The 25,860-nt window shown below is 40.9% G+C and overlaps 1 protein-coding gene across 18 annotated transcripts in view; it reads right to left on the bottom strand.

The window, feature by feature from the left end:
- The window catches only part of PARD3 (par-3 family cell polarity regulator), a 629,043-nt gene that overhangs the window by 308,140 nt on the left and 295,043 nt on the right, over positions 1-25,860 (bottom strand). For 15 of the 18 annotated variants that reach the window (XM_081228701.1, XM_081228699.1, XM_081228695.1 and 12 more), the window contains exon 5: positions 23,285-23,416. The exons of the other annotated variants lie outside the window; for them this stretch is intronic. In XM_081228701.1, the coding sequence (XP_081084827.1) occupies positions 23,285-23,416 (132 nt within the window). The remainder of the gene's footprint in view (positions 1-23,284; positions 23,417-25,860) is intronic. 18 annotated transcript variants of the gene reach the window in all.

Consider the following 25,860-nt stretch of genomic DNA (forward strand, 5'->3'; position numbering starts at 1 on the left):
ACAGGTTTTTTAACCTGAATTCTTTTAATAGCTGCAGAGTATCCCTTAGTACAATATAGAATAATTGACATAGTTACTCCTCCATTAATGGACAAGAGTAGCTTGTTTCTATATTTTTTACTACCGTAACAATTAACATACTTATCCATGAGCCAACATTTCTCTGTAGGTAATATTCCCACTAGTAAAATTTTGAAATCAGAGAGAGATATTGCCAAATTCACTTTCAGAAAGGCTTCATCAAGTACCTTCCAATCTATAGCACGCAAGTGTGCCTACAGGGCCACATCTTTGCAACCAATGGACTGCTAAAATTTTTCGGCTAAATTTTTTTGCTGAACTATAGCCAAAAAATCAATATTTTAATTTGCTTTTCCATGATTCCCAGTGAGGGTGAGCATCTATTTATAAGAAGACAATTACTCTTGTTTTCTTTGAAAATGAGTCAAAAATATTTCAGTAAAAAGGGCTTCATTGAGCCAATATACCGAAGTGAAGAGGAATTTTTATTCCTACTTGTTTTATTAAATGATATACTCTGATTAACAGCATTCAAACTTTTAACAACCAGTTCATGTGTGGGAGACAGATAGCCAAAACAAGGGTGTATGATCATTAAGGGAATGGAATAAGTGACCAAATGGCTCATGACCAAGACCCCAGAACTCAGCGGGCCTCAACTATATGTCTACAGCTGCACACATGCTCCTGATATTTCTTACTTATTATACAGCACTGCGGCCATTTACATGACTAAGGAAAGGAATCGTCCCTTGGACCAGGAGATGCTCATTGCCCAGCTCAGTTTGTTACATATTTTACGTGTACAGTTATTCTTGCAGAATTGAATTGAGACACATCATAGGTGTACATTCTCAGAAAGAAGATACAGACCACAACTGGTCACTTCAACTGTGTATTTATAGCATTTATGACGCATTCGGTCCCACAGTTTGGCCCGCTGTCTTAAATGATGACATTCAAACATATATGTATGTTAACATGCATTCTGTGACTCTTCAATCTGTAATTTTAAAATGTAAAACACAATTTATCTTTTCAAAATGATTCCAAGGAAAAATTTTAAATGAACTAGTATATGCTAGTTCTTGATATTTTTGATCTCTCTGAATCATATACAGCTGAAAACTTGGTATCTATTTTTTAATTGAGATATGATTGACATATAACATTAGTTTCAGGTGTACAACATAATGATTTGATCTTTGTATATACTGCAAAGTGATCACCACAAGTCTAGTTAACGTCCATCACCACACAGTTACAAATTTTTTTTCTTGTGGTAAGAACTTTAATCTCTTAGCAACTTTCAAATATATAATACAGTATTGTTAACTGTAGTTACCATGCTGTACATTATATCCCTAGGACTTATTTATTTTATAACTGGAAGTGTGTACCTTTTGACCACTTTCACCCATTTTGCCCACCCCCATGCATCTGCACCTAGCAACTACCAATCTGTTCTCTGTATCTATGAATTTGGTTTTTTGTTTTTGTTTTTAGATTCCACATATAAGTGAGATCATGTGGTATTTCTCTTTCTCTGTTTGACTGATTTCACTCAGCATAATGCCCTCAAGGTCCATCCATGTTTCACAAATGGCAATATTTCCTTATTTCTATGGCTGAATAATATTCCATTGTGTGTGTGTTATGTGCATACCACATTTTCTTTATCCATTCAACCATCCATGGACACTTAGGTTGTTTCCATACCTTGCCTACTGTAAATAATGTTGCAATGAACATGGGGATGCATTTTTTTTTCAAGTTAGTGATTTTGTTTCCATGTTTTTTTTAATTCAGTTAATGAGCATATGAATCACCACCCCTTGGGATAGACGCAGGGTGTAGTCTAATAAAGTAAGAACCTGAGAAAAGCCATCGATGCTTTCCCTAGGAACAAGCTCATTAAAAAGGGGGGGGGGGATCTTCCTTATGAATTCAGGGAGTTCTCGTGCACTAGCCACTTATTTATTTATTCAATGATTGAATGCCTATGATGTGCCAGGCGCTGTCCAAGGCATTGGGGACACAGGAGTGAACAAAACAGGCAATATTCCCGCCCTCCTGAAACATATTTTAACAGGCAGGAATGGAAAATTTACAATAAGTGTGATAAATAAGCAAATTACACGTAGGTAAGAAAGTACTAGTAAAAATAGAGTACGGCCAGGAGAACTGGGAATGAAAAAGGCAGGGAAAGTCGGGGGTTCAGCAAGGGTAGCAACCCCTTACAGTCCTAAACAGGGGTTCGGAAAGTCTCAGTGAGAAGGTGAGATCTGAGCACAGGTTTGAAAGACGGGGGAGAGTTAAGCAAGGGTAAGTCTGGGGAAAACGCATTCCAGGCAGAGAAGCAGAGAAAAGACCCTAAGAAAGCTTGTGCAATCAAGGAACAGACCTCACAGGCTTCCCAAAACACACCCCAGGTCAACAGCTCCACCCTTGTGAATCTCAGTTTAAGGGGAAGTTATCTTTGTCTATGCAGTTATCATTAACTAGGTAATAGAATGAATGGATTTTAGAGCCAGGAAGACCTTGACTTGAATGCAAAGTGTTGTACTCCCTGTGTGACCTTTAGCAAGTTGTATGACTCTTAAGGCTCACATTTCTCATCCAGGAAATGGGGATAATAATGCTAAACATTACCTCATAGGTTCTGTATAAGGACAATGCATATTAAGAGCTTAGCACTGGGGGTTAATGCATTGTGATTATGGTCAACAATACTGTATTACAAACTCCAAAGGTGCTAAGAAACTATATCTTAATTGTTCTCACCACAAAAAAAGAAAAGATAGTTATGTGATGTGGATAGAGGTGTAAGATAATTCTACAGTGGTAACCATACTGCAAAACATAAATGTATCGAATAAACGTTTTGTACACCTTAAATTTACACAACGTTATACATCAATTTTATCTCAGTAAAAAATAAATAAAATAAACAAGCTCTTAGTTTAAAAAAAGTTTAGCATACTAAAGGTCAAGAAATAGTATATCTTGTAATTATTAACCAAAAATTAATTACCTTAACTAAATACAACACAGAGATGCACATATACAACCACACACACACACACACACACACAGACTCTTGGGGTTAAAAAAAAAAAGTCAGCCCATGTGTTTGCTATTATTAAAGTTGTTTTGATGAGAACTGGAGTATCAAGACATTAAATTATATAACAATCACCCACATTTTCCAGACCACCTTAAAATCCCAATGATTTTTTTTAAATTCACAGAATCATTATTACAATTCAAATATTAACAACCTGGCAAATTTTAAGTCACATGAGAAATTGAAAAGAAACCATGAAACCCTGGCCCAATTTTTATCTTCTTATTCGTAGGAAGTCCCTAAGCAATATTATTCTAGCAAAAAGCAGCTCACCACTGACTGAAGATTAACTCTTAAATTCCCCTTTATTCTGAAGCTCAGATATATTTCTGTACTTGCAAGTGGTATATACCATAAGGTACAATTAGTTATACATTAACATCTTACCTAATAGTAGAAAAACAATAGAAGAAAGAAGCTGAAGTTTGATGATAAACAGTTCCATCATCTCATTATGTAGAGCAACTCATATTCATTATGTAGAGCAACACATGCAGAGGGTAAAAAATAAAAATCACCAGCCATATCCTATTTTCTGCTAAACAAAAAGTTCCTCAGAATGAACAGAGATTTTAATAGTCAGAATTCCTTGGGATAAGAATCAAGCCTAATGTTATTTAATATATTCATAGTAACCTGTTGGAAGAAACAGCCAACAAGATATATTCCAGTAACACAAAACCATTCAGGTCAGTAGCAACCAGAAGGGTCTTTTAAAGACTCCAGGAGGAACTAATCAAATATGAAGCCTGATGAAATCTGGCTTATTAATGCAAGGTAATCAAGGTTCTCTTTAACTTTAAATTTTGAGCGAACAGCCCTATCCCAAGGAGCAATGACTTCTTCATATCCGCAGGCAACTAAGCAACAATTCCTCCCATAATTTAAAAAAACAAAACGTCTTCCTCTTCTTCTCTTAGTTTTTCATGTTTTATACCTTCCATTTATCCCTCAACCCCCTAGAAATCTGGTGCCTGGCCCTTCGTTCTACTGAAATTGCTGTGAGCCATTTTTAATATCTCAACCATAGGAAATCACATCTTGATTACTACCAAGACCAATTGATTCTACCTCCTAGTACCTATCAAATTTATTCTTTTCATCTCTGCTGCAACAGCATGGATTTAGGACATCATTTCTTATCCTTCTAATGGGGGTTTCTCTTCTCAAATCCATCTTCAGTGTACTTTAATGGGTAAAGAAACTTGCTGTTTGAACCAATGTGACAGATTTGACCCCTTTTCTCCATCACCAATGTTGTATTTGCATAATATCTATTTGGATACTTCCACACAATCTGGACCCAATTTAACTTCTAATATCTATCTTGTCCACACATGAACACTAAACTCCCATCACACCCGACTTCTCACCAACAAAACCTCCCCTATGCTCATCTTCCTGTAACCTGGCTTTACCGGGGTACCACTGTCCTCTTTCAAGACCCAAAGTGAATACCATCTATTTATCCAAAGCAGTCCCAGTGTTTTGGGGTAGAGTAACTGAATATCCATCCAACTGTCACATGCACTGAAGTGTCCATGCGGTGCCCTTCACCCACCTCTTACTCAGCAGAAGCACAAAAGGATCACAGTGCTCTGTTGCCCCAAGAGACTACAAGGCATCTGAGAGCAGGGACAGAATTATTTTGACTAAATACTACACATTTGTTTCAGATACAAAAAAAAACCTACACTTTTTGACAGTAGAATAGACTGTTGAATGTAATTCGCTTATTATTCTATCCAACAAGGCCTTACATTTAAAGATAAGAAGCAGGTTGAGTTCCTAATGATAGAACATGACTATTGACAATTTAAAGCAATCACTAGGACAGGGTGTGTGACAAAGAATAGCAATAACTTTTATATTAGGTTTTGACTAACATATTATGTAATTAAAGTAACGCTTATTGACTGCTGAGCTATATTATTTTACTGAAGAGTCAAATCAAAGTGACCACGGTCACACAGCTAAGGGCAACAGAAATCTAAATTTTTCTGGTCAGGAGCATAATTTGTAAACCACTGTGATAAGGTCACTGAAGCTTCTGAACTTTATTAGTAAGAAAGAGGTAATTCCTCCAACAGTCCAGATAAGGAAAGGGGGGTTCAGAGCAGTCAGACTAACAAATCCCTTAAGGCAGGAATCAAATCTGAGCCTCTGATTGGGAGCACACGACACAGCCTCCTCATACGGGGCTCCACACACACAGAGCACCAGAACATCTTTGGCTCAAAGGCAAGAAAATAACCCCTGACGTCATGGGATAAAAACGGATCGGTATTTTGTGTAAAGATCATTAACTGAGGACTTCCCTGGTGGCGCAGTGGTTAAGAATCCACCTGCCCATGCAGGGGACATGGGTTTGAGTCCTGGTCCAGGAAGATTCCACATGCCGTGGAGCAACTAAGCCTGTGTGCCACAACTACTGAGCCTGCGCTCTAGAGCCCGCGAGCCACAACTACTGAGCCCGTGTGCCGCAACTACTGAAGCCCGCGCACCTAGAGCCTGTGCTCCACAACAAGAGAAGCCACCGCAAGGAGAAGCCCGCGCACCACAACGAAGGATAGCCCCCGCTCGCCGCAACTAGAGAAAGCCCACGCACAGCAGCAAAGACCCAACGCAGCCAAAAATAAATAAATTAATTAAGAAAAAAAAAGATCATTAACTGAAATCAATGATTTAGATTTCCTCAAAATTTTACCAGACTCCTTGTTTTCCAGAGAGACTTTTGGAATATTGGTTTTCCTTAAGTGACCATTTCCATCCAGGTTCTGCCCCTCCAGGAAGCTAGAGGTTAAGCAGCTTATGCAAGATTCCCATTAAGAAGCATGAACTAGGCCTCAGTTCTGGTCTCCTCCCTGTTCCAAGCACTCCATCCTCAAGCAGGGCAGGATCTTAAAGCGAGTGTCCAAAACACATGTGACCAGAGACTGGATTAAGGAATTAACGACACAACACTGATTCAAAAGGTGGGGGGGGGGGCATTGGAGGTATAGAAGAAATGGAAGGAATATTTATTTAATAGAAGGAATATTTATTTAAAAGGAATGCATAGAAGTCCAACAGAGCATAGGATATGCATGATGTCATAGTAGGAGATGAAGTCTAAAGAAGTTAACTTGGATTTTGGATTGCAGAGTATACAGGACACCAAGCTAATGAGGTTAATTTTAAATCACTGCAGGAGGGAGTTTTTCTATGCCTTTAAACTTGGAGGTGATGCAATACAAACAGTGGTTTGAAATATTAAGCAAATAGGAATGTGCAGCATTGACTTAAAGGAGGGACAGACGGTAGAGGGAAACACATGTTACATCAGTCCAGTCGAAAGAAGTATGGCTGAAGTGAGAACAGGTGCTAGAAGGTAGAAAGAACACGTATATATTCAAGACTGAAGGTATAATATGTAGTACCTGGCAAGAGGTAAAACAAGAAGCAGTAGAAAGAGAAAGACACAAAGTAAGTTTGAAACCTGGGAGACCCATGGCAAAATGACAAGAAACAAGAAAGTCACTGACAATTATAGAATTTTCTAGCTCTAGGAAACATTTGAAAATTAACTACAGACAATTTCACAGGAGGTGAGGTCACTCTGGCATACAGAGGCTGTGATGGATTGCACAGATTGATGGAGAGTCAGGTCCAGAGCAAGGGGTTTCAACTCGCACTGCCCTTTAGACTAGGGACCACGTCCCTCTGCTTGGGAGAAAGTATAAAGAGAGCTCAAAGACATCTAGACAGAAGTAGTCGGCTAGTATCTGTGGGCAACACAAAGCTGGAAAGACGGGAAGAGAAACTGAAAGGTCATGCCAAGGAAGAGCACGTAAAAACCCATTTAGAAAAATGACCTGCATGCACGCACACGGGAAAAGCAGAAGAAAGACATTTCTGCAAATAAAACAATGACTGAGCTTAGAGACAGAACGTCAGAGAAGCCAAGAGAAAGATTCCCCAGGGATGCAGTAGATTCAAAATGCTGGTCCAGTCACTTACAGAAGGGAAAATGCACGTGCACCTTAAAGAAGGCATTTTCACCATCAATAAAAGTCCTTTGCATATTTTACGATTTCCAATATATTTAAAGAAATAAGACGTGGGATTTATCATTTTATAAAAATCCACAAAATAAATAATAAAAGTTAGTTAAATAATTATGTGTACCCTAATTCAACTTAACTCCTACTGAAGAGCAAAATTTAAAAAATTCAGATAGGCATTATATTGAGCCACAGAAAGTATATCAAATCACTGCCTAAGTCATGTGCAATATTAGACAACTAAATTAGCAAAAAGTTTAACACATAACTCAGTGGAAAAATCTTTTTAAAATAAGAAACATTATTTTTATTTGAATTGAGACCTGTTTTTCTTGGCCAATCCACAAAAATATGTTTCTCTTTCTATGAGTTCAGGACATTAATGCCAAACTCTCAGCCAAAGGTTTATGAAAGTATTACTGAATCGGGTATGTTTATGATTAAAATACAAAGTTCTCAGGAAAATTAGTCCCTCTGGGGACTTAAAATAGGAGTAAGTCCAAAAGCCTAGATTTCTGCTGATATAATCTAACTTTCCTTGCCCTGCCCTCAAAATTTTCCCAATTTAATCTAGAAGAGATTCTTGAAAAGTTAAACATTCACTGTAAGGAAAGATATACTCTCCATGGAATAATATATTTTTTATCAAAATGTTGGCTATAAAAATATGTTAACAGAAGAACCGTTTAGATACACAAATTATAAGTATGTAGCCCTTTACAATTACAAAAGCATTCAGTGAAAGTAAGGTGTGCTTAGATGCAAAGGCTGAAAAAGAGATTTAATGCCACCAGAAGTTTAGGCATGCCTCCCTCACAAACAGAAACCCTGAGCAACAAATACGGGCCGTGCTCTCATTAAAAGAGAAAGACCCGTAATTAAAATGAAACATGGTAAGTGCCATGATGGAAAGAAAGGGAATAAAAGCTCCTGGGTGCTCCTTCCCTTGGTTTGGGCAGGAGTAGGTGGATAGGATAATGGGCCACGGAAGGCAGGAAGTCAGGACATCTCCAGAGTGGAGACTTCCAAGTTCTGACCAGGGGGAGAGGACTTAGGAAGAGGCAAGGGGAGAGTGGATGAGCATGTTCAAAAGGCCAGCGATGTAAGCACAAGATGAATCTGGAGACCAAACAAGTTCAGGGGACCTGGCAGCGCTGGGGGTGCAGGGGAAAAGCGCTGGGATGTCCATAAAGGGGTGGCAGGAAGATCCACCCACAACAGAAACAGTAGCATCAAAACTAATACTATGGTGTGTTTCCTCCATGTTACTTTGTGAAGGAGTAACAAGAACACCCTCCCCACCCCACCTCAACCCCACTGTGCACGCAAAGGCTTCCTCTTCCTCCCAGGAAGACGGATTGAGTGACCTGTTCTCCCTAAGAGGAAAGGAAGCCCACTCTCAGCTCACAAGCTGCAAACTATGTCAACAGCCTTATGCTCTAGAGAGTGGGGAAAGGGAATGATTTCAAAGGCATATCTCATAGGCTGAACAGATTTCACAGAACCTCATGTTGTAACGTGACATGACAGAGTGCACGGGGTCTCCTGGGCATTGCTGGTGGGAGTGTAACTTGGTCCAGCATCTACTGAGGTCACTCTGGAAACATCCATCAAAGTTATACATGTATATACTCTCGTACAAACCCACAAATATACAATTCATTTTTAGGTTTCCATCCAAGAGATACTCAATGCCAAGTGGCTGAAGGACAAAGGTTATTCACTGGGCTGTTGTTTGCAAGAACAAAACACAGTAAACAGGGCTTCCCTGGTGGTGCTGTGGTTGAGAGTCCTCCTGCCGATGCAGGGGACACAGGTTCGTGCCCCGGTCCGGGAAGATCCCACATGCCGTGGAGCGGCTAGGCCCGTGAGCCATGGCCGCTGAGCCTGCACGTCCGGAGCCTGTGCTCCACAACGGGAGAGGCCACAGCAGTGAGAGGCCCGCGTACCGCAAAAATAAATTAAAACAAAAAAAAAAAACACAGTAAACAATCAACGTGCTCATCAGGAGACAACATTCCATCTGTACAAAGGAAAATTAGTAAACAGTTTAAAAAACAGACCCTTTTTATGTTTCCATATACAAAGATCGCCCAGCCATTCTCAGCAGAAAAATCAAACCCCAGAAGACGATAAGTAGTATTTAAGTAACAATGTGAAAACAGAATATAGTTTCATATTTGCTCATGCAACAATGGTATTCTTTGAAAGGGTCCACAGGAACTTGGTAACAGTGGTTGCAATAAGGGGAGGTGAGCTGGGGGCTGGAAGGAAGTATTGTGTAATATCCATGTACAATGTTTGATTTGGGAGCTATGAATATATTACTTTGCGAAAATCAAGTAAATAGGGCTTCCCTGGTGGCACAGTGGTTGAGAGTCCGCCTGCCGATGAAGGGGACATGGGTTCGTGCCCCAGTCTGGGAGGATCCCACATGCCGCGGAGGAGCTGGGCCCGTGGGCCGTGGCCGCTGAGCCTGCGCGTCTGGAGCCTGTGCTCCACAACGGGAGAGGCCGCAGCAGTGAGATGCCCGCGTACCGCAAAAAAAAGAAAAAAAAAATCAAGTAAATAACATATTCTAAAATTTTTTTAATTAAAAAAAAATCACAATGCAATCCCTATCAAACTACCAACGGCATTTTTCACAGAACTAGAACAAAAAATTTCACAATTTGTATGGAAACACAAAAGACCCCGAAGAGCCAAAGCAATCTTGAGAAAGAAAAACAGAGCTGGAGGAATCAGGCTCACTGATTTCAGACTATACTACAAAGCTACAGTAATCAAGACAGTATGGTACTGGCACAAAACAGAAATGTAGATCAGTGGAACAGGATAGAAAGCCCAGAGATAAACCCATGCACATTTGGTCACCTTATTTTTGATAAAGGAGGCAAGAATATACAATAGAGAAAAGACAGCCTCTTCAATAAGTGGTGCTGGGAAAACTGGACAGCTACATGTAAAAGAATGAAATTAGAACACTCCCTAACACCATACACAAAAATAAACTCAAAATGGATTAAAGACCTAAATGTAAGGCCAGACACTATCAAACTCTTAGAGGAAAACACAGGCAGAACACTCTATGACATAAATCACAGCAAGATCCTTTTTGACCCACTTCCTAGAAAAATGGAAATAAAAACAAAATTAAACAAATGGGACCTAATGAAACTTAAAATCTTTGGCACAGCAAAGGAAACTACAAACAAGACGAAAAGACAAGCCTCAGAATGGGAGAAAATATTTGCAAATGAAGCAACGGACAAAGGATTAATCTCTAAAATTTACAAGCAGCTCATGCAGCTCAATATCAAAAAAACAAACAACCCAATCCAAAAATGGGCAGAAGGCCTAAACAGACACTTCTCCAAAGAAGATATACAGAGTGCCAACAAACACATGAAAGGATGTTCAACATCATTAATCATTAGAGAAATGCAAATCAAAACTACAATGAGATATCATCTCACACCGGTCAGACTGGCCATCATCAAAAACTCTAGAAACAATAAATACTGGAGAGGGTGTGGAGAAAAGGGAACCCTCTTGCACTGTTGGTGGGAATGTAAATTGATACAGCCACTATGGAGAAAAGGATGGAGGTTCCTTAAAAAACTAAAAATAGAACCACCATACGACCCAGCAATCCCACTACTGGGCATATACCCTGAGAAAACCATAATTCAAAAAGACTCATGTACCACAATGTTTATTGCAGCTCTATTTACAATAGCCAGGACATGGAAGCAACCCAAGTGCCCATCAACAGATGAATGGATAAAGAAGATGTGGCACATATATACAATGGAATATTACTCAGCCATAAGAAGAAATGAAATTGAGTTATTTGTAGTGAGGTGGATGGATCTAGAGTCTGTCATACAGAGTGAAGTAAGTCAGAAAGAGAAAAAAAAAATACCGTATGCTAACACGGTATGGAATCTAACAACGAAAAAAAAATGGTTCTGAAGAACCTAGGGGCAGGACAGCAATCAAGACTCAGACGTAGAGAATGGACTTGAGGACATGGCGGGGGGGTAAGCTGGGACAAAGTGAGAGAGTGGCATGGACATATACACACTACCAAATGTAAAACCGATAGCTAGTGGGAAGCAGCCACATAGTATAGGGAGATCATCTCGGTGCTTTGTGACCACCTAGAGGGGTGGGATAAGGGAGGGTGGGAGGGAGACGCAAAAGGGAGGAGAAATGGGGATTTATGTATATGTGTGGCTGATTCACTTTATTATAAAGCAGAAACTATCACACCATTGTAAAGCAATTATACTCCAACGAAGATGTTTACTAATTAATTAATTAATTTAAAAAGAAATCATGCTATCAAATTAATCCCCATATAGTCCAACGAGTATACTATCTTCCAAGGTAGCAGGGAAGACCCCATAATTCTAATCACTCGTCTCATTAGATGTTCAATGAGCCCAGAGGATGATAAGGAATAAATAGGGACACCTAATAAGCGTTAATTTAAAAAAAAAAAATTCTCTACAACCTATGTGAGGTTATCTTTCTATAAGAATCAATTCCTGAGCTTCCCTGGTGGCGCAGTGATTGAGAGTCTGCCTGCCTATGCAGGGGACGCGGGTTTGTGCCCCGGTCCGAGAGGATCCCACATGCCGCGGAGCGGCTGGGCCCGTGAGCCATGGCCGCTGAGCCTGTGCTCCGCAACGGGAGAGGCCACAACAGTGAGAGACCTGCGTACCACAAAAAAAAAAAAGAATCAATTCCTTTCACTAAAAAACTTTTTGTGCAATTCCATAAGACACAAAGGATATCACTCCTCTCTTTGAAAATAATTTCTAAAACTCAATTTTATATGAAATATACATGTATAAGAAGAGAAACTTTACTCAGAGAATTGAAGAAAACCATATCAAAAAGTTATCTACTAGATCTAAAATGGTAATGGTAGATCAAAGTTTACAACATCCATATTTTATATACTGAACATGTAAATTCCAAACTCCACTGTTCCTCGAATAAGAAAATTAGTCTCTTAAAGAAAACATTTTTGCCAGGCTGGGGTCCCAGAGTAATAGTATAATTCATATTCATTCTAATGACAATAAAAACCTCAGCACTCTCTGCAAAAAAAATTTTAAACAGTAAGAAAACAGCCCTGAAACAAATAAAATATACATTCAGCAGAGAATATATTACTTTCAACTCACTTGCTTATAAAATATTAAATATAATCAAATGGTTTGTTCAAATATTGTTTTTCCAATTAAATGGAAAATTAATCTGTCACTTTAGTTATAAACAGAGTAATTTAATATTTTCTGATAATCAAATACTTAAATTATTCAAGTAATTAAAATTTTTAGAGCTAACAGAATCAATGACTATGTTGGACCTTGAGCAACATTTTAGGCGGCCTTTTTCTCCTCATGTCGCACTAATGCCTCACTTAAGTAAATTCCAGCAGCTCTTACCCTCTAAGACCATGACCTTCTAGACAAAGCCTTAAAAGCCTCAGGGGGCTTTCCCTGGGCAACTGTGACCAACTGTCATACAGCAAAAATTATAAGGATGCAGAGACACTGTTAGTAACAGACTGATGGTGCTCACCTTTTAACACCTGAATCCATGCTCAGTTATAAGATGTTCTCAGGGGAAGATCAGAAGTGACTGAATCAGTGGATGAGGAAGACCGCGCTCTCCACCAGGTCAAGGTTTTTGAAGTAGAACTTGCACCACTTGCAACACAAGCCAGGATGCAGCCAAACATTGATGACTCAGAAGTATGACCGTGTTTCTAAGGTTACATGACTTAATATTTAACAGGTTTTCTTTGCTTTACCTATAATCTGCCATTTTTAGCTCGTAACTAATAAAAATCACAATATCATATCATATGACATAAAAATGGCCAATCTAGTCCACCCAACAAAGAATCCAACTGTAATACACGGTATCAGAAAAAGTAAAAAATATTATAGACTTTTTCCTTTCAATTTATCACAACACTTATTCACTCAAAAACACATGGGGGAGCTTAACCCTGGTGGCGCAGTGGTTGAGAGTCCGTCTGCTGATGCAGGGGACGAGGGTTCGTGCCCCGGTCCGGGAAGATTCCACATGCCGCGGAGCGGCTGGGCCCGTGAGCCATGGCCGCTGAGCCTGCGCATCTGGAGCCTGTGCTCCGCAACAGGAGAGGCCACAGCAGTGAGAAGCCCACGTACAGCGAAAAAAAAAAAAAAAAAAACACATGGGAGATGACTCGGAGCTACAAACAAACAGTAACCAAGACAACGCCTGTGACATTTTAGCGCATGGAAACAGACATAAACAAAGATAAATTCAAACTCATAAATGTTATAAACAGAAGGCTGATGAAAGAAGAGACAATAATGTAAGGGCAGCAGGAATGTCCCCCTCCTGCAAGCATGAGGATTAGGGGAGGGTCCCCTGGGAGGGGGGGATGCATGGGGTTGGATACATGAAAGGTAAGAAGGAACCAAATCTGTGAACTGGGAGGGACAGTAAGCCAGGCAGAGGCAAAAGGGAGACAAGGGCGTGTGGGGCAGGGGGAGTGTTAACTGGAGCACATATCTGCTGGGTGGAAAGATCTAGTGCAGAGACACACACACACATTCAGGACTGTGTAGAGAGGAATTAAATACGAAGGCAAAGTCCTAAGACTGAGAAGGGATGGCAGACAGAACAGAGGTGAAGACGGCTGGCCTTAGGGAAGCTTCTTCCAGGTATGAGGACAGGCAGCACAAGCCCAGGAAGGTTTGTAAATGTAATGATGGGAACAGGAGGATACAAGAATGAATTCAGAGAAATAAGGGATTACCGCAGGCAGGAAGAGACACTGCATTTCTCAAAGGGTTTAACTTGATTCTGATTAATATCCACATTGCCATTTTATCTTACAGTTTGGGAATTATGGTATTTATTAAAGAGAGAGAGAGAGAGAGAGAGAGAGAGAGAGAGAACATTACTCCATCTTCTAATCTTACGAAGTTTGATTTACTAAAAATAAAATATTTCAAGTAATATGTTCTTCATGCAAAGGAGTATATATTTCTACAAATACATAAAGTGAAACCTAAAAGCCCAAACAAACCCCCCGCCTTGCAATACCATCAGGTGTATGTTGTGGAAATTACATGCTTATTTTTCAGTATTTTCTTCTTTAAAAAGAAAGCTGATCAACAACCTCCTTTCAACCGTAAGAGCAGAGAAAAGAAAGAGAGAAAGGAAGGGAGGGAGGGAGGAAGAAATGAAGGAAAAAAAAATGTCTCATAGGGCTTCCCTGGTGGCGCAGTGGTTGAGAATCTGCCTGCTAATGCAGGGGACACGGGTTCGAGCCCTGGTCTGGGAGGATCCCACATGCCGGGGAGCAACTAGGCCCGTGAGCCACAACTACTGAGCCTGAGCCTCTGGAGCCTGTGCTCCGCAACAAGAGAGGCCACGATAGTGAGAGGCCTGCGCACCGCGATGAAGCGTGGCCCCCTCTTGCCACAACTAGAGAAAGCCCTCACACAGAAACGAAGACCCAACACAGCCAAAAATAAATATAAATAAATTAATTAATTAAAAAAAAATGTCTCATAGATACACATACCCAATGAAAATACTACAGGGCACATATACCCAGGCCTTAGTGGCGGAAAAAAGAACATAAAACCATTGGGCAAAATGTTTTAGTGCTTAAAAACGGCCATTTTTTCAGGACCATTCCAGAATCCTGTTGAAGGTAGCTGGAAAAAGCCTGTATAAGACTGATTTTGAAAAAGTATACCTACCTAGATCATAACATTCCAAAATTTTAAATGGCTTAGAGGGATTCAATTGCTACAGGCAGGCTCCAGGAAACGGGTAGTGAAAACAACATACTGTAAGCCAAAGATGTTAATGCAATTTCTTAACTAGGATTTTTCAAGGATAGCAGTTCCCCTGCTCACTGAACGTAGAAATAAAGAACAAATTTTCAAAAGCAAATGACATACAGATGGGTAGGGATAAAGAGAGAGGAGAAAGCCTGTATTTTTTTCATGGTCATATTTAATCACACAGCTCATGACAAAATCTTGAAGACTGCCTGCAATGAATTTATGAAAAGGCACCTGAGGGTTGTAGCTAAAAAAGAAAATGCGCCTTTATCCACAGTGCAAGCTCGAAACATCTAGTTCTAGCAGCTGTATTCACAGGCAAGAAAATCATCAGCTACTAACAGACGCCCCGTGAAGGTTAATCCACACACCACCAAAGATTTGTCACTCGGTAGAATTTCTGAAGCACTTCCCTGCTGCTTGCAGGCTTTGAGCTCCATAGGCCAAAGAAGCAATAAAAATGGCCAGTCATAAAGGAACAGGAGAATCGACTAGTACCCCTTAAACTGCACCCCTCACTCTAAAAGCCCATGGGCAGCCCTGTGTCTCCCGAGCTCCATTCACTTCACAAAGGAACCCAGAAGCTTAGAAAGTGGCCAAGCAGAGACCCTAGTAAGACACTGAGCACTCTTAAATGGCATCCTTAGATCTAATCGTATAAAAACCACACGTGCTTGCCAAAACCAAAAGGGAATATAAAAAATGGACACAGACACAGAGATGAACACTAATGTCATTTTTATGTCAGATTATGTTCTTCAGAAAAGAACCAGAGATGATTTAAAATGATTAACTTTTATTTTAATTCTGGTAAGATGCCATGGAAGCAAGAATCCAATTCTGGAAGGATGATGAGGGCATTAGAAATCCACCAGGGATGAAAAGGAACCAGCACAGCACCCCAAATGGTACCCCCAATATGCCAGGAGAAAAACAGCCAGCGACTGTTGTGACACAGGGAGAGTTACTGAGGCTATTCTTACCCAAAATAAAGATAGGAAAGCGGCACCCAACCAGTGCCCACGATGCACCAAAAACTGGATCTGCATTTTGATATGTGCTACTCACTCAATCTTCACGCATGAAGCCAATAGCGGGTGTTATTTTCCCCATTTTGTCTATAGTGAAAATGAAGGTTGCAGATTTTATTCAACCGAGAAAAGGCCACGCCAGTGAGTTATGTGCCACTGAATTTACATAAGGGTAAAACGCTGCTTGTCGCTCTCAGGAGAAAACACCATCCAAAGTTGGCCCTGCACGTGGCTGGCAAGGCTCGCTGGGAAACTTGTGTTTCCTTCTCGGAAGAATGTCCACCAGCCCCCTGCGCTCCAGTCCTGCTCTTATATTTGATGCTATGAGTCCACTGTTCTTTGATAATACAAGTAGAAAATGTGTAGGGCTTCTGAAAAATAATATGTGTCACATACATAGATGACGCTATCAGTTTTAAACCTCAACTAATGTATTATAATGGCAGACATCCCACTATCAAAGCACAAGATAATCTGCCCTTGGCATATCCAGGAGACATGACACCTCTCTTCAAAGGTTGTTTTGGTTTCATTTTTGGTGTTATTGTGAACATGACATGTTTCTGCTATAAAGAAACTCTCTGGCATTTTATAATGAAAACTAAACTTAATTTTTAAAGCGATCGATGTTTTTAGTTTCTACATTTGCTGCTGCTAGAGGTGAACACAATTCTATTAGCTTTGGCACAAGTTCTGCGAAACTTTGCCAACTAGGAAATAATATTAATAAATCCCCTGCCTTTTAATAGAAAACTGTAGAACTTTAGAATTGGGAGGCAGGGGCCTTTGATTATTTTTAACCAGATTATCAAGTCTTTTGGTTACTCAGTGTCTATGTGCTAAAGAATAAACAAACAAACCACATCCCAGTTACTGTTTAGCAGGACCAGAGCCTAACCTCCTGTCCCATTAGTGTGGCAGAGACCACGAAGCCCGGCCAGTTCCCATGTCAGAATTTCCATAGCTCTTCCTTGTTCTAAGGGGTTGACCCTGCAGTCATTTCACTGACCGGTTTGCAGCTGTTGTAATCAGATTTCCGAAGAAGCCACATCCTCATTTTGTCATTAAGAAAGTATGATCAGTTCATATTCTGGAAAACAAGTTATTTATGTCATCTGGATGGTTCTAAGTGTCAATGAGATGAGAATATTTTTTTCCCCATTTAGAAAAGGTTTTTAAGCACTTGGGGAAGGATGAGGATCTTCCCTGTGCAGGTGGATGGAAGAAAAACCAACCACGGAGAGAGGTGTGGGCCCACAGCATGACCCCGACCCCGTCATTCATCACGCCAGGGTGACATGGGCAAAGCCTAGGAACACGAGGACCTACTGACTGACTTACTCATTTTTTAAAACTATCCCCATATAAAATCTGGATAAGCTTAAAAACATTGCTTCACTACGCTGTTTACTCACATCCAAAACAGGCTCTAATTTTTAAAATTTACTTCTGCTCTAGGTCCTCAAAACTTTGGCTTTAATCAAATTACAGTGAAATGTAAAAATGAAACACTTTCACAGTAACTTACCTTTTCCATGATTTGTGACTATACTCACTGTGTAGCACGTGAATAGCAATCATAATGTATAAATACTGTCAAAAGTTTAAAAAGTATCAGGATAAGTAGACAGTGTTGGACTCTTCTTTTTTGAGAACAGGACCAATCATAAGCATTCATTCCCTGGCATTATTTTATTACACAGGTTTTCTATTTAACCATCAGCTATTTTCTAATTATAATCTCTAGGAGGCAACAAATACAGGCTGATGTAAAAACAGACCTAACCCTGGATTAGCCACATTCATTTCAGAAGGAATAAGTGATCAAAATTCAGCAATGTTCTGTCTGCATGAAAAAGCCTGGAGCAAAGGCATCGTGGCTGGAGACAGTGACAAAAGTGCACAAAATAAGAAGGAAAAAGGCAGTTCAGTGCTTCTAAAACTCATGGCCTCACAGGTTCCAAAGGGGAGGGGACGGCCCGTTCAATGTCAAACCTAAACCTCGTGATCACCACACAGTTAAGGTCTTTTCCTGAGTCTGCCTCCCTCGGTATAATCTGCCAATTAGATGCAGTTTTTGCTGGATGGAAAGAACCTTACAGCGTGGACTTTTCTCTAAAGGTCAGGGCAGTCATCCCCTGTAACAGAGCGTAAGTGGTGGCTGGACTGTGCCTTCCACCTCCTAGTGTTTTCTGTTAATTGGCTTCAGGCCTGTTCACCCAGACAAGGTAGTGAAAATGGCAGGCTCCCAATTAGCTTAAATTTCCCTTAAGGTCCCTCTACATTCTGGTCCCAAATTCTCCCAATCATGTATTGTAAAGTTCCTGCCTCCTCTTCTGTGGAATTTATTAGTTGCAATAAACTGTGGGGATAGAAGAACAAAGGCAGCTTATGATCTATTATCTGCCAATATTAACTTAGAGTCCGTGCAGAGTCAAGGAAATGGTCATCGTTACAAGGAATTCAGATTTCTTAAAGCATTGTCATACATCAAAACTGGGGAGGCTTCCCTGGTGACGCAGTGGTTAGGAATCCGCCTGCCAATGCAGGGGACACGGGTTTGAGCCCTGGTCCAGGAAGATCCCACATGCCGCGGAGCAACTAAGCCCGTGCGCCACAACTACTGAGCCTGTGTGCCACAACTACTGAAGCCCACGTGCCTACAGCCCGTGCTCCGCAACGGGAGAAGCCACCACGATGAGAAGCCCACACACTGCATCTAGAGAAGGACCACGTGCAGCAACAAAGACCCAACGCAGCCAAAAATAAATAAATTAAATTAATTAATTACAAAAAAGAAAAAAAAACTGAGTGGGGGTTTGCTGTGTTTTTTGTTTCTTGGGTCTCAGAGTCAAAATTTCGGAAGCAGGAGAACATTTTTAAGGCAACACGACAGAAACCCATTTAGTTTTCAAATCCTTTGTGCTTCCTCTGAGAGATCCCAGGAGAAGGAAGTCACAAGATTGAGGTAAGAAAAGCATGTCTTTGAAAGACGTTCAGTCCTCTACCTTCTGAGATGACCCTGACGTAGGATGCTGCTACAGGCAAATCTGAGCAAGGTGAGTCAGTCATGATTCTGGAATCATGTTGACTTTGACTCCAAGTGCTTCCTGGGTCAGAGTTCAGAGTTCAGATACACCATCTACCACCTTTAGAGACAGAGGTATGACTTACCAACACTCTAACAGAGGGAAGGAAGATTCAATGGTCCCCTTAACAATCCCCCAAAAGAAAGCACCTCAGCTTCCAGAGGCGCCTGCTAGCTCAGCACTCACACCCTCCTTTGTCCTTTTCATCCCTACTGTTTATTCCCACTGGCAAAGCTGATGTGGTCATAATTGCCTTCAAAAAACAGAGATAATGAGAAACAAGCACTCTAGTAGGAAACAGAGCAAAAACAAAACCACTGGAGGCATATACAATCTAGAACTCTCTTGACCTCTTCAGTCCAGATGGCATAACTAAAAGAAGACATCAGTTCCACCCCAGTGATGCCAAAGCATATAGGCAAGGGCTGATTTTTTTTTTAACCATATGAAATATTCTTTTATCTACATGATGCCACTCCTTTACTATATTTTTAATGGCAAAAAAAAGAAAACACACAGAAGAGACATCAGGCCATTAAAGTCAAATGACTCATGGGAACAGTTAAATGAATAAATCCACAATTAAATGAGAATGGCTGGACTAGATTTCCAGTGTATCCAGCATAACCTATTTGTACTCTTCTGCCCAAACGATTGTGCTTACTTTTGGCCAAAGTTTTAATATGGGTTTTGTTTTGTTTTTGCTGTTCCTGTCCAGTTAAATAGACTTCAGGCTAGTTAATTATCCTGCTGATGGGAAATCATTAAGTTTAACGAATGGATCAGCATTTCTTAAACTGAAGCCAAGGAAGAAGATGACTGCAGGCTCAGGAGTCAATAAGCTAATGTCATTTACAGTGGGCTACACATACTAAGAAAGCACTTTTTTTTTTTTCTTTTTTAACTTTCTTATCATGGAACAAATACTTCAAATAACTTCAACAAAAGCCAATCAAGGCTTAGTTTTGGGGAAAAAAATGTTTGTGTCTCAATGCATCCCTTTTGCTTAAAAAGAAACCCCCAAATTACAAAGAAAATCTATACTATTTCCCTTAAAAACAGGCCTACAACCGCAATAGTAAGACAAAGTTATATTTTTAGAAGTAATTAAATGTATCATATTTTAGAAACTCCGGGCTGCCAATTTTTTCTCCTAATCTTGCAATAAAAATGGTCAGATTCAGCATCTTTAGCTTGAACAGAGCCCTGACTATGTTTAATGATGAGCAATTGTGTTTCAGGGAAGGTAAACCCCCATTTCCACCCCCAGCACCAGGAGGTCAAATGCAAATAGTCTAAACCAACACAGGTACTTTTACTGCCTTTGATTTCGAAAGGGGTAGGCAAGTCATGAGATTCTGGACAACAAAACACAAAGGGCATCTGGTGGGCGGGGGAAGGGGGAGGTGGTGGTGACAGGAAAAGCTTATCTGCTTTCAAATGGGCCACAGTGAAGAGAAGGGCCCGGCCCCCTTCCTCTGCAAGGATGTGATGATGGTCTGGACCCAGCAGGAAAGGACTAGCCAAGCCTGCGGGGCTCCGGGAGAAGCTGGGGAACCTTGACCCTCAGGAAGGTCACTGAGCCAGAAATGAACCCCTACCTTCCCTCCCCCCTGACTTCTTGTTAAAGGAGCAAGGAGTAGTGCCTTATCATGCAGTCTAGATGTTCTCTATTAGCACCCAATGTTTTTCCAACAAATATACTAAGACACACTGAATTTGTCTGGGTACCAGGCATGACTCTAAGCCCTCAGCAGGTATTATATCACCAATGAAGCCAGCTCTATGATTACCCCATCCGCTATGTCCACTATGTGAAAAAACTGAGGGGCAGACAAGGTGAGCAAGTGCCCAGACCCCACAGGTGGTGAAGAGTCGATAGCGGCCAGTCTGACCCCAGGCCCGAGGTGAACTATCTCAATCCTAAAAGGTTACTTCAAAGTGATAATTTTCTGAAAACAATACAAATTTTAAACCAATTGGTGTTACTATTTCATTATCACTGGGTTTTCACTTGTTTTTGTCACTTGCTTTTCCTAAGTAGAACTTCCACGGTTTTTAAACTATTTAAAATCATTTCCAGGGACTTCCCTGGCGGTCCACTGGTTAAGACTTCGCCTTCCAATGCAGGGGGTGCGGGTTTGATCCCTGGTCAGGAAGTTGGGGTCCTACATGCCTTGCAGCCAAAAAACCAAAACATAAAACAGAAGCAATATTGTAACAAATTCAATAATGACTTTAAAAATGGCCCACATCGGGCTTCCCTGGTGGCGCAGTGGTTCGGAGCCCGCCTGCCGGTGCAGGGGGCGCAGGTTCGTGCCCCGGTCCGGGAAGATGCCGCGTGCCGCAGAGCGGCTGGGCCCGTGGGCCATGGCCGCTGGGCCTGCGCGTCCGGGGCCTGTGCTCCGCGGCGGGAGAGGCCACAGCAGTGAGAGGCCCGCGTACCACAAAAAAAAAAAAAAAAAAAAAAATGGTCCACATCAAAAAAAAAAAAAATCTTGGGGCTTCCCTGATGGCACAGTGGTTGGGCATGCAGGGGACACGGGTTCGTGCCCCGGTCCGGGGGGATCCCACGTGCCGCAGAGCGGCTGGGCCCGTGAGCCATGGTCGCTGGGCCTGCGCGTCCGGAGCCTGTGCTCCACAACGGGAGAGGCCACAGCAGTGAGAGGCCCGTGTACCGTGAAAAAAAAAAAAAAAAATCTTAAAATTATTTCCAGCACACAAAGTTTTATGCTCCTTACTATAGGATAAAAATCATTCCATCACAGGTATCAAAGGCAAACTGTCCTTTTTTATTGTTTCATAATCAAACACCCCACATACACAGAACTATTTTAGGAGGTTTATGCTGTAAAACATAGACTGAGATGAATTCAGCAAAACACTGAGGGCTTCTTTCCACTGCTATCATTAATCTAAATTGAAAAACAGCTATTCCAGTATCTAGGCAACCGAATTATCAATAATTTTAGAAATTACTGAAACTGATACACAACAAAACATTCTGACACTGAGTACTCACCTAGTTTGTGATCCATATGAACTTTTTAAAGAATATAGATGACAAAGGAACCAAATAAGTGCATTTTTAATATCAAAACTATTAAAACTACAAAGAAAACACTGGTGTTCCCACTACAGAGAAACACTGTGACTAACAATAAACAATTAACACTTTAAAAAAACAACACTGCAAGAATTTTTTATACATCAAAACTTACCAGATAAATTCTTAGTCTTCATACCGACAGTTTTGTTGCAAACAGCCCTCTTCCCAAGACAGGAAGCCATTATGTATACTGAGTGGTAACAATTCTGATTTCATGAATTGGAGGTGACTACCCCACAGAGTGAACTAAGCTACTCTGAAAACGTAGACACCTACAACAGGTCCTTGACATTTAGGAAAAGACAAGTCCCCAGACCTGACAAGATAGTCTAAATGCTGAAACAACACTACAGCTTATATTTTTCCCATAAAGTGAAGTCAGGGATAACAGAAAATTTATTTTGCCTCTTCAGATCCTTTGACTTAATTGCCTCTCAGTCAAGAGGGAGAGCCCGGGGCTCCCTGGTGGCGCAGTGGTTGAGAGTCCGCCTGCCGATGCAGGGGATACGGGTTCGTGCCCCGGTCTGGGAGGATCCCATATGCCGCGGAGCGGCTGGGCCCGTGAGCCATGGCCGCTGGGCCTGCGCATCCGGAGCCTGTGCTCCGCAACGGGAGAGGCCACAAGAGTGAGAGGCCCGCATACCGCAAAAAAAAAAAAGAAAAAAAAAAAAGAGGAGAGCCCATGGGCGGTCTTGAAAGTCTATCTATAAACCGTATTATTCACACCAAATATCTGTGCCTCACAGCCTAACAAGCTCTACGGTGGTGATACTTGAGAATCTACAGCACCTGCTTATGAGAAATCTTTGATCAGGAACCACCACCGAAATAGTCTACATTTATGTTACACACACTCTGATACAGAGCCTGGTCCTTAACTACAGTTCAGCAGAATCACTTATCTCCAATCATCACTGTGATGGAGGGAAACGTCTGGGGGATGGGCTAGGAAGTTACACCACCGACGCATGTAGAAGGATTCGTTTGTGTTACCTGTTCTTGCTTCTCCAGCCACTTGTCCACCATTGGGTGACTGGCACTCAGAGATGAGCGAGCATTGTCTCTCTGAAATTGGTTAGACCAGTTACTAGTGTCCCGTGGGAGGCTTCTGTAGTTTTCATCTTTCTATTCAAAAAGAAACAAAAAGGTGTCTTGTAAAAAACCAGATCTTGCAAATTAATGATGTACCTGGTTTTTCAAAAGTAGCAGAAAAATGATTCTACATATTTAAAATGTTTTTCCCAAGTCTATACCAAAAAGCTGACTGAGGACATTTCCTCCAGGTTAGACCTCAGAAATGCAGTCACCTGCCTGGGATAAGGGAGTCTGAGGGCTGTGGCCACACATGCAGGCCCACAATAGACAGAAGAACACACTCTGCCCTCCTCTCGAATCAACCTCCCCAAGCCAAGTACATGCACCAGAAAATGGAAAATACTTCTATACCAGACTTTTATCATCACTCAATCACGGCATTTTCTCTTTTCTTCTTCCTTCCAATCTTAGAATAATACTGTGAGACATTTTCTATAATTCATCAAAAATGTTTAAAACAGGGAAGACGAATGAATTTGCTCTTTATTTAGATCCTCGCAGTTCTGTAACTTTGGGCAAGAGATTGAAGACTCTGGGTTCTTCTGTTGCCTCCTTCACAAGCTAGTTGTAAACATTAATTCAAATATCAAGTAGAGAAAAAAATTAGTCTATCCCAATACATGGTACATAATAAACACGTAATTGTTCACCCCGACATGCTTATGACGAGTGATGTCTTCACATAAAAACCTAGTCAACTGATAAATATTTATTTAATACACCCCAGAGCAACCAAGGTATCTCTTTCAAATAATAATTTATAACAACTTGCTTTGGCTTTAGAGCTGCAAAACTTAATTTCAATGTTCTGAAAAGAAATGAGAAGGCTAGGATAAGGTAGGAAAGTCGAACATTTTAGTTCAATAACTAAATCCAAATATCTCCTACAAGAATAAATTTAAAATGTTAACCTCACTTTAACCCACTGACATCAGAGCCCCACTTTAAGTACCCAAATATTTTCCTTAAAAACTTTGCTAAGGGTAGCGTGGTTGTAAATATCATCATATACATGATTGATCCTTCTTCTTTATTACTTAAACCACATGAGCAGTCAGCACACACATAGAAACAAAAAAGTATAATATAATAGATTTGCATTGTATAGACCTTAGCAATAGACCAGGATACTGTTTTCTGTTTCATCAGAGAATAAAACTTAAAAATGAATTGACTGTCCTGGACCTATGCCAATGCTGTGACATATGAAAAAGAAATTTTTTTAACCTATAAAGATTTACCAGTATAGTTTTGGCATGAAACTTTGTAATTTTTAAAAAATCAAACTACAGAAAATAAACTTTAAAAACTCAACAGGAGAATTAACTGCTAGCAGCAAGTACTTTTTACTAGTAAAACTCTGTACCTTTTTGGTCACTATGGCTCAAAAAAGCTGTGATAGGGGCTTCTCTGGTGGCACAGTGATTAAGAATCCATCTGCCAATGCAGGGGACACAGGTTCGAGCCCTGGTCCGGGAAGATCCCACACGTCTCAAAGCAACTAAGCCCGTGTGCCACAACTACTGAGCCTGTCCTCTAGAGCCTGCGAGCCACAACTACTGAGCCTGCGCTCTAGAGCCCACGAGCCACAACTACTGAGGCTTGTCTTTTCAGGAAAATGCCGAGGTATGGAAGTAGAACAATTAATAGTATTAGAAAAATCACCGTTTTCAACTCCTAATGAAATCATTCATCCAGGCAAAGATAATCAGTGGATGCTAAAACCATTAGGTGAAAAGTTGATAATGAACCGGATGTATGCATAGTGACAAAACACCACTTGCAAAGGGAAAAATATATCTTTAAAGTAAAGAGACCAGATGCCACAAAACTCTCTTTTCCTGATGTCTAGAATCCAAAAAGCTGCTGGTACTTCCTTTTGATTCCTTTTGAATCTCCATCATTCTTCGTCTTCCCTTAAATGGCCCCTGCAGGCTCTTACTATGGACCACTCACTACAGTCTCCCTGAACAAGCTCAAAAAGGTACAAGTGCAAAACCTCCTCCCCGACAACTTCTACACACAGGTCACCAACACTAAACTGCTTTTCTGAATTCATGATCTAAATTTCCAATAGGATGTCCCAAAGGTATGTACCTAATCTCCATGGTCTCGTTAATCCAAAGCTCATGGCCAAGATCTTACCCTTTGGCCATCATCCTAGTTCAGGACCGACGTGCCTCTCATCTGAACCATTACAGCAGCCTTCTAGTTGGAGGCTGGCTCAAACCTTCTCCTCTCCAACAAGGTTCCACAGAGGATTCTTCTAAAATGCCCGTTAGGTCACACCTGGAACAAGCATGAGGCAGACCTGGGGACCCGTGGTGTCACAGGCCTCCTCACCTCCGTCAGGATTTTCCTGAGCCCAGACTCCCAGCACCATTTCTTCTGTGAAAATACTCACCGCTCTTCAAGGCCCAGTTCCCAAGCTGCCTTCTCTAAGAAGCATTTCCTGACTCTCAACAAAACTGATA

Source organism: Mesoplodon bidens (genome assembly GCF_964165515.1).
Source record: "Mesoplodon bidens genome assembly, chromosome: 3".
Lineage (NCBI taxonomy): Eukaryota > Metazoa > Chordata > Mammalia > Artiodactyla > Ziphiidae > Mesoplodon > Mesoplodon bidens.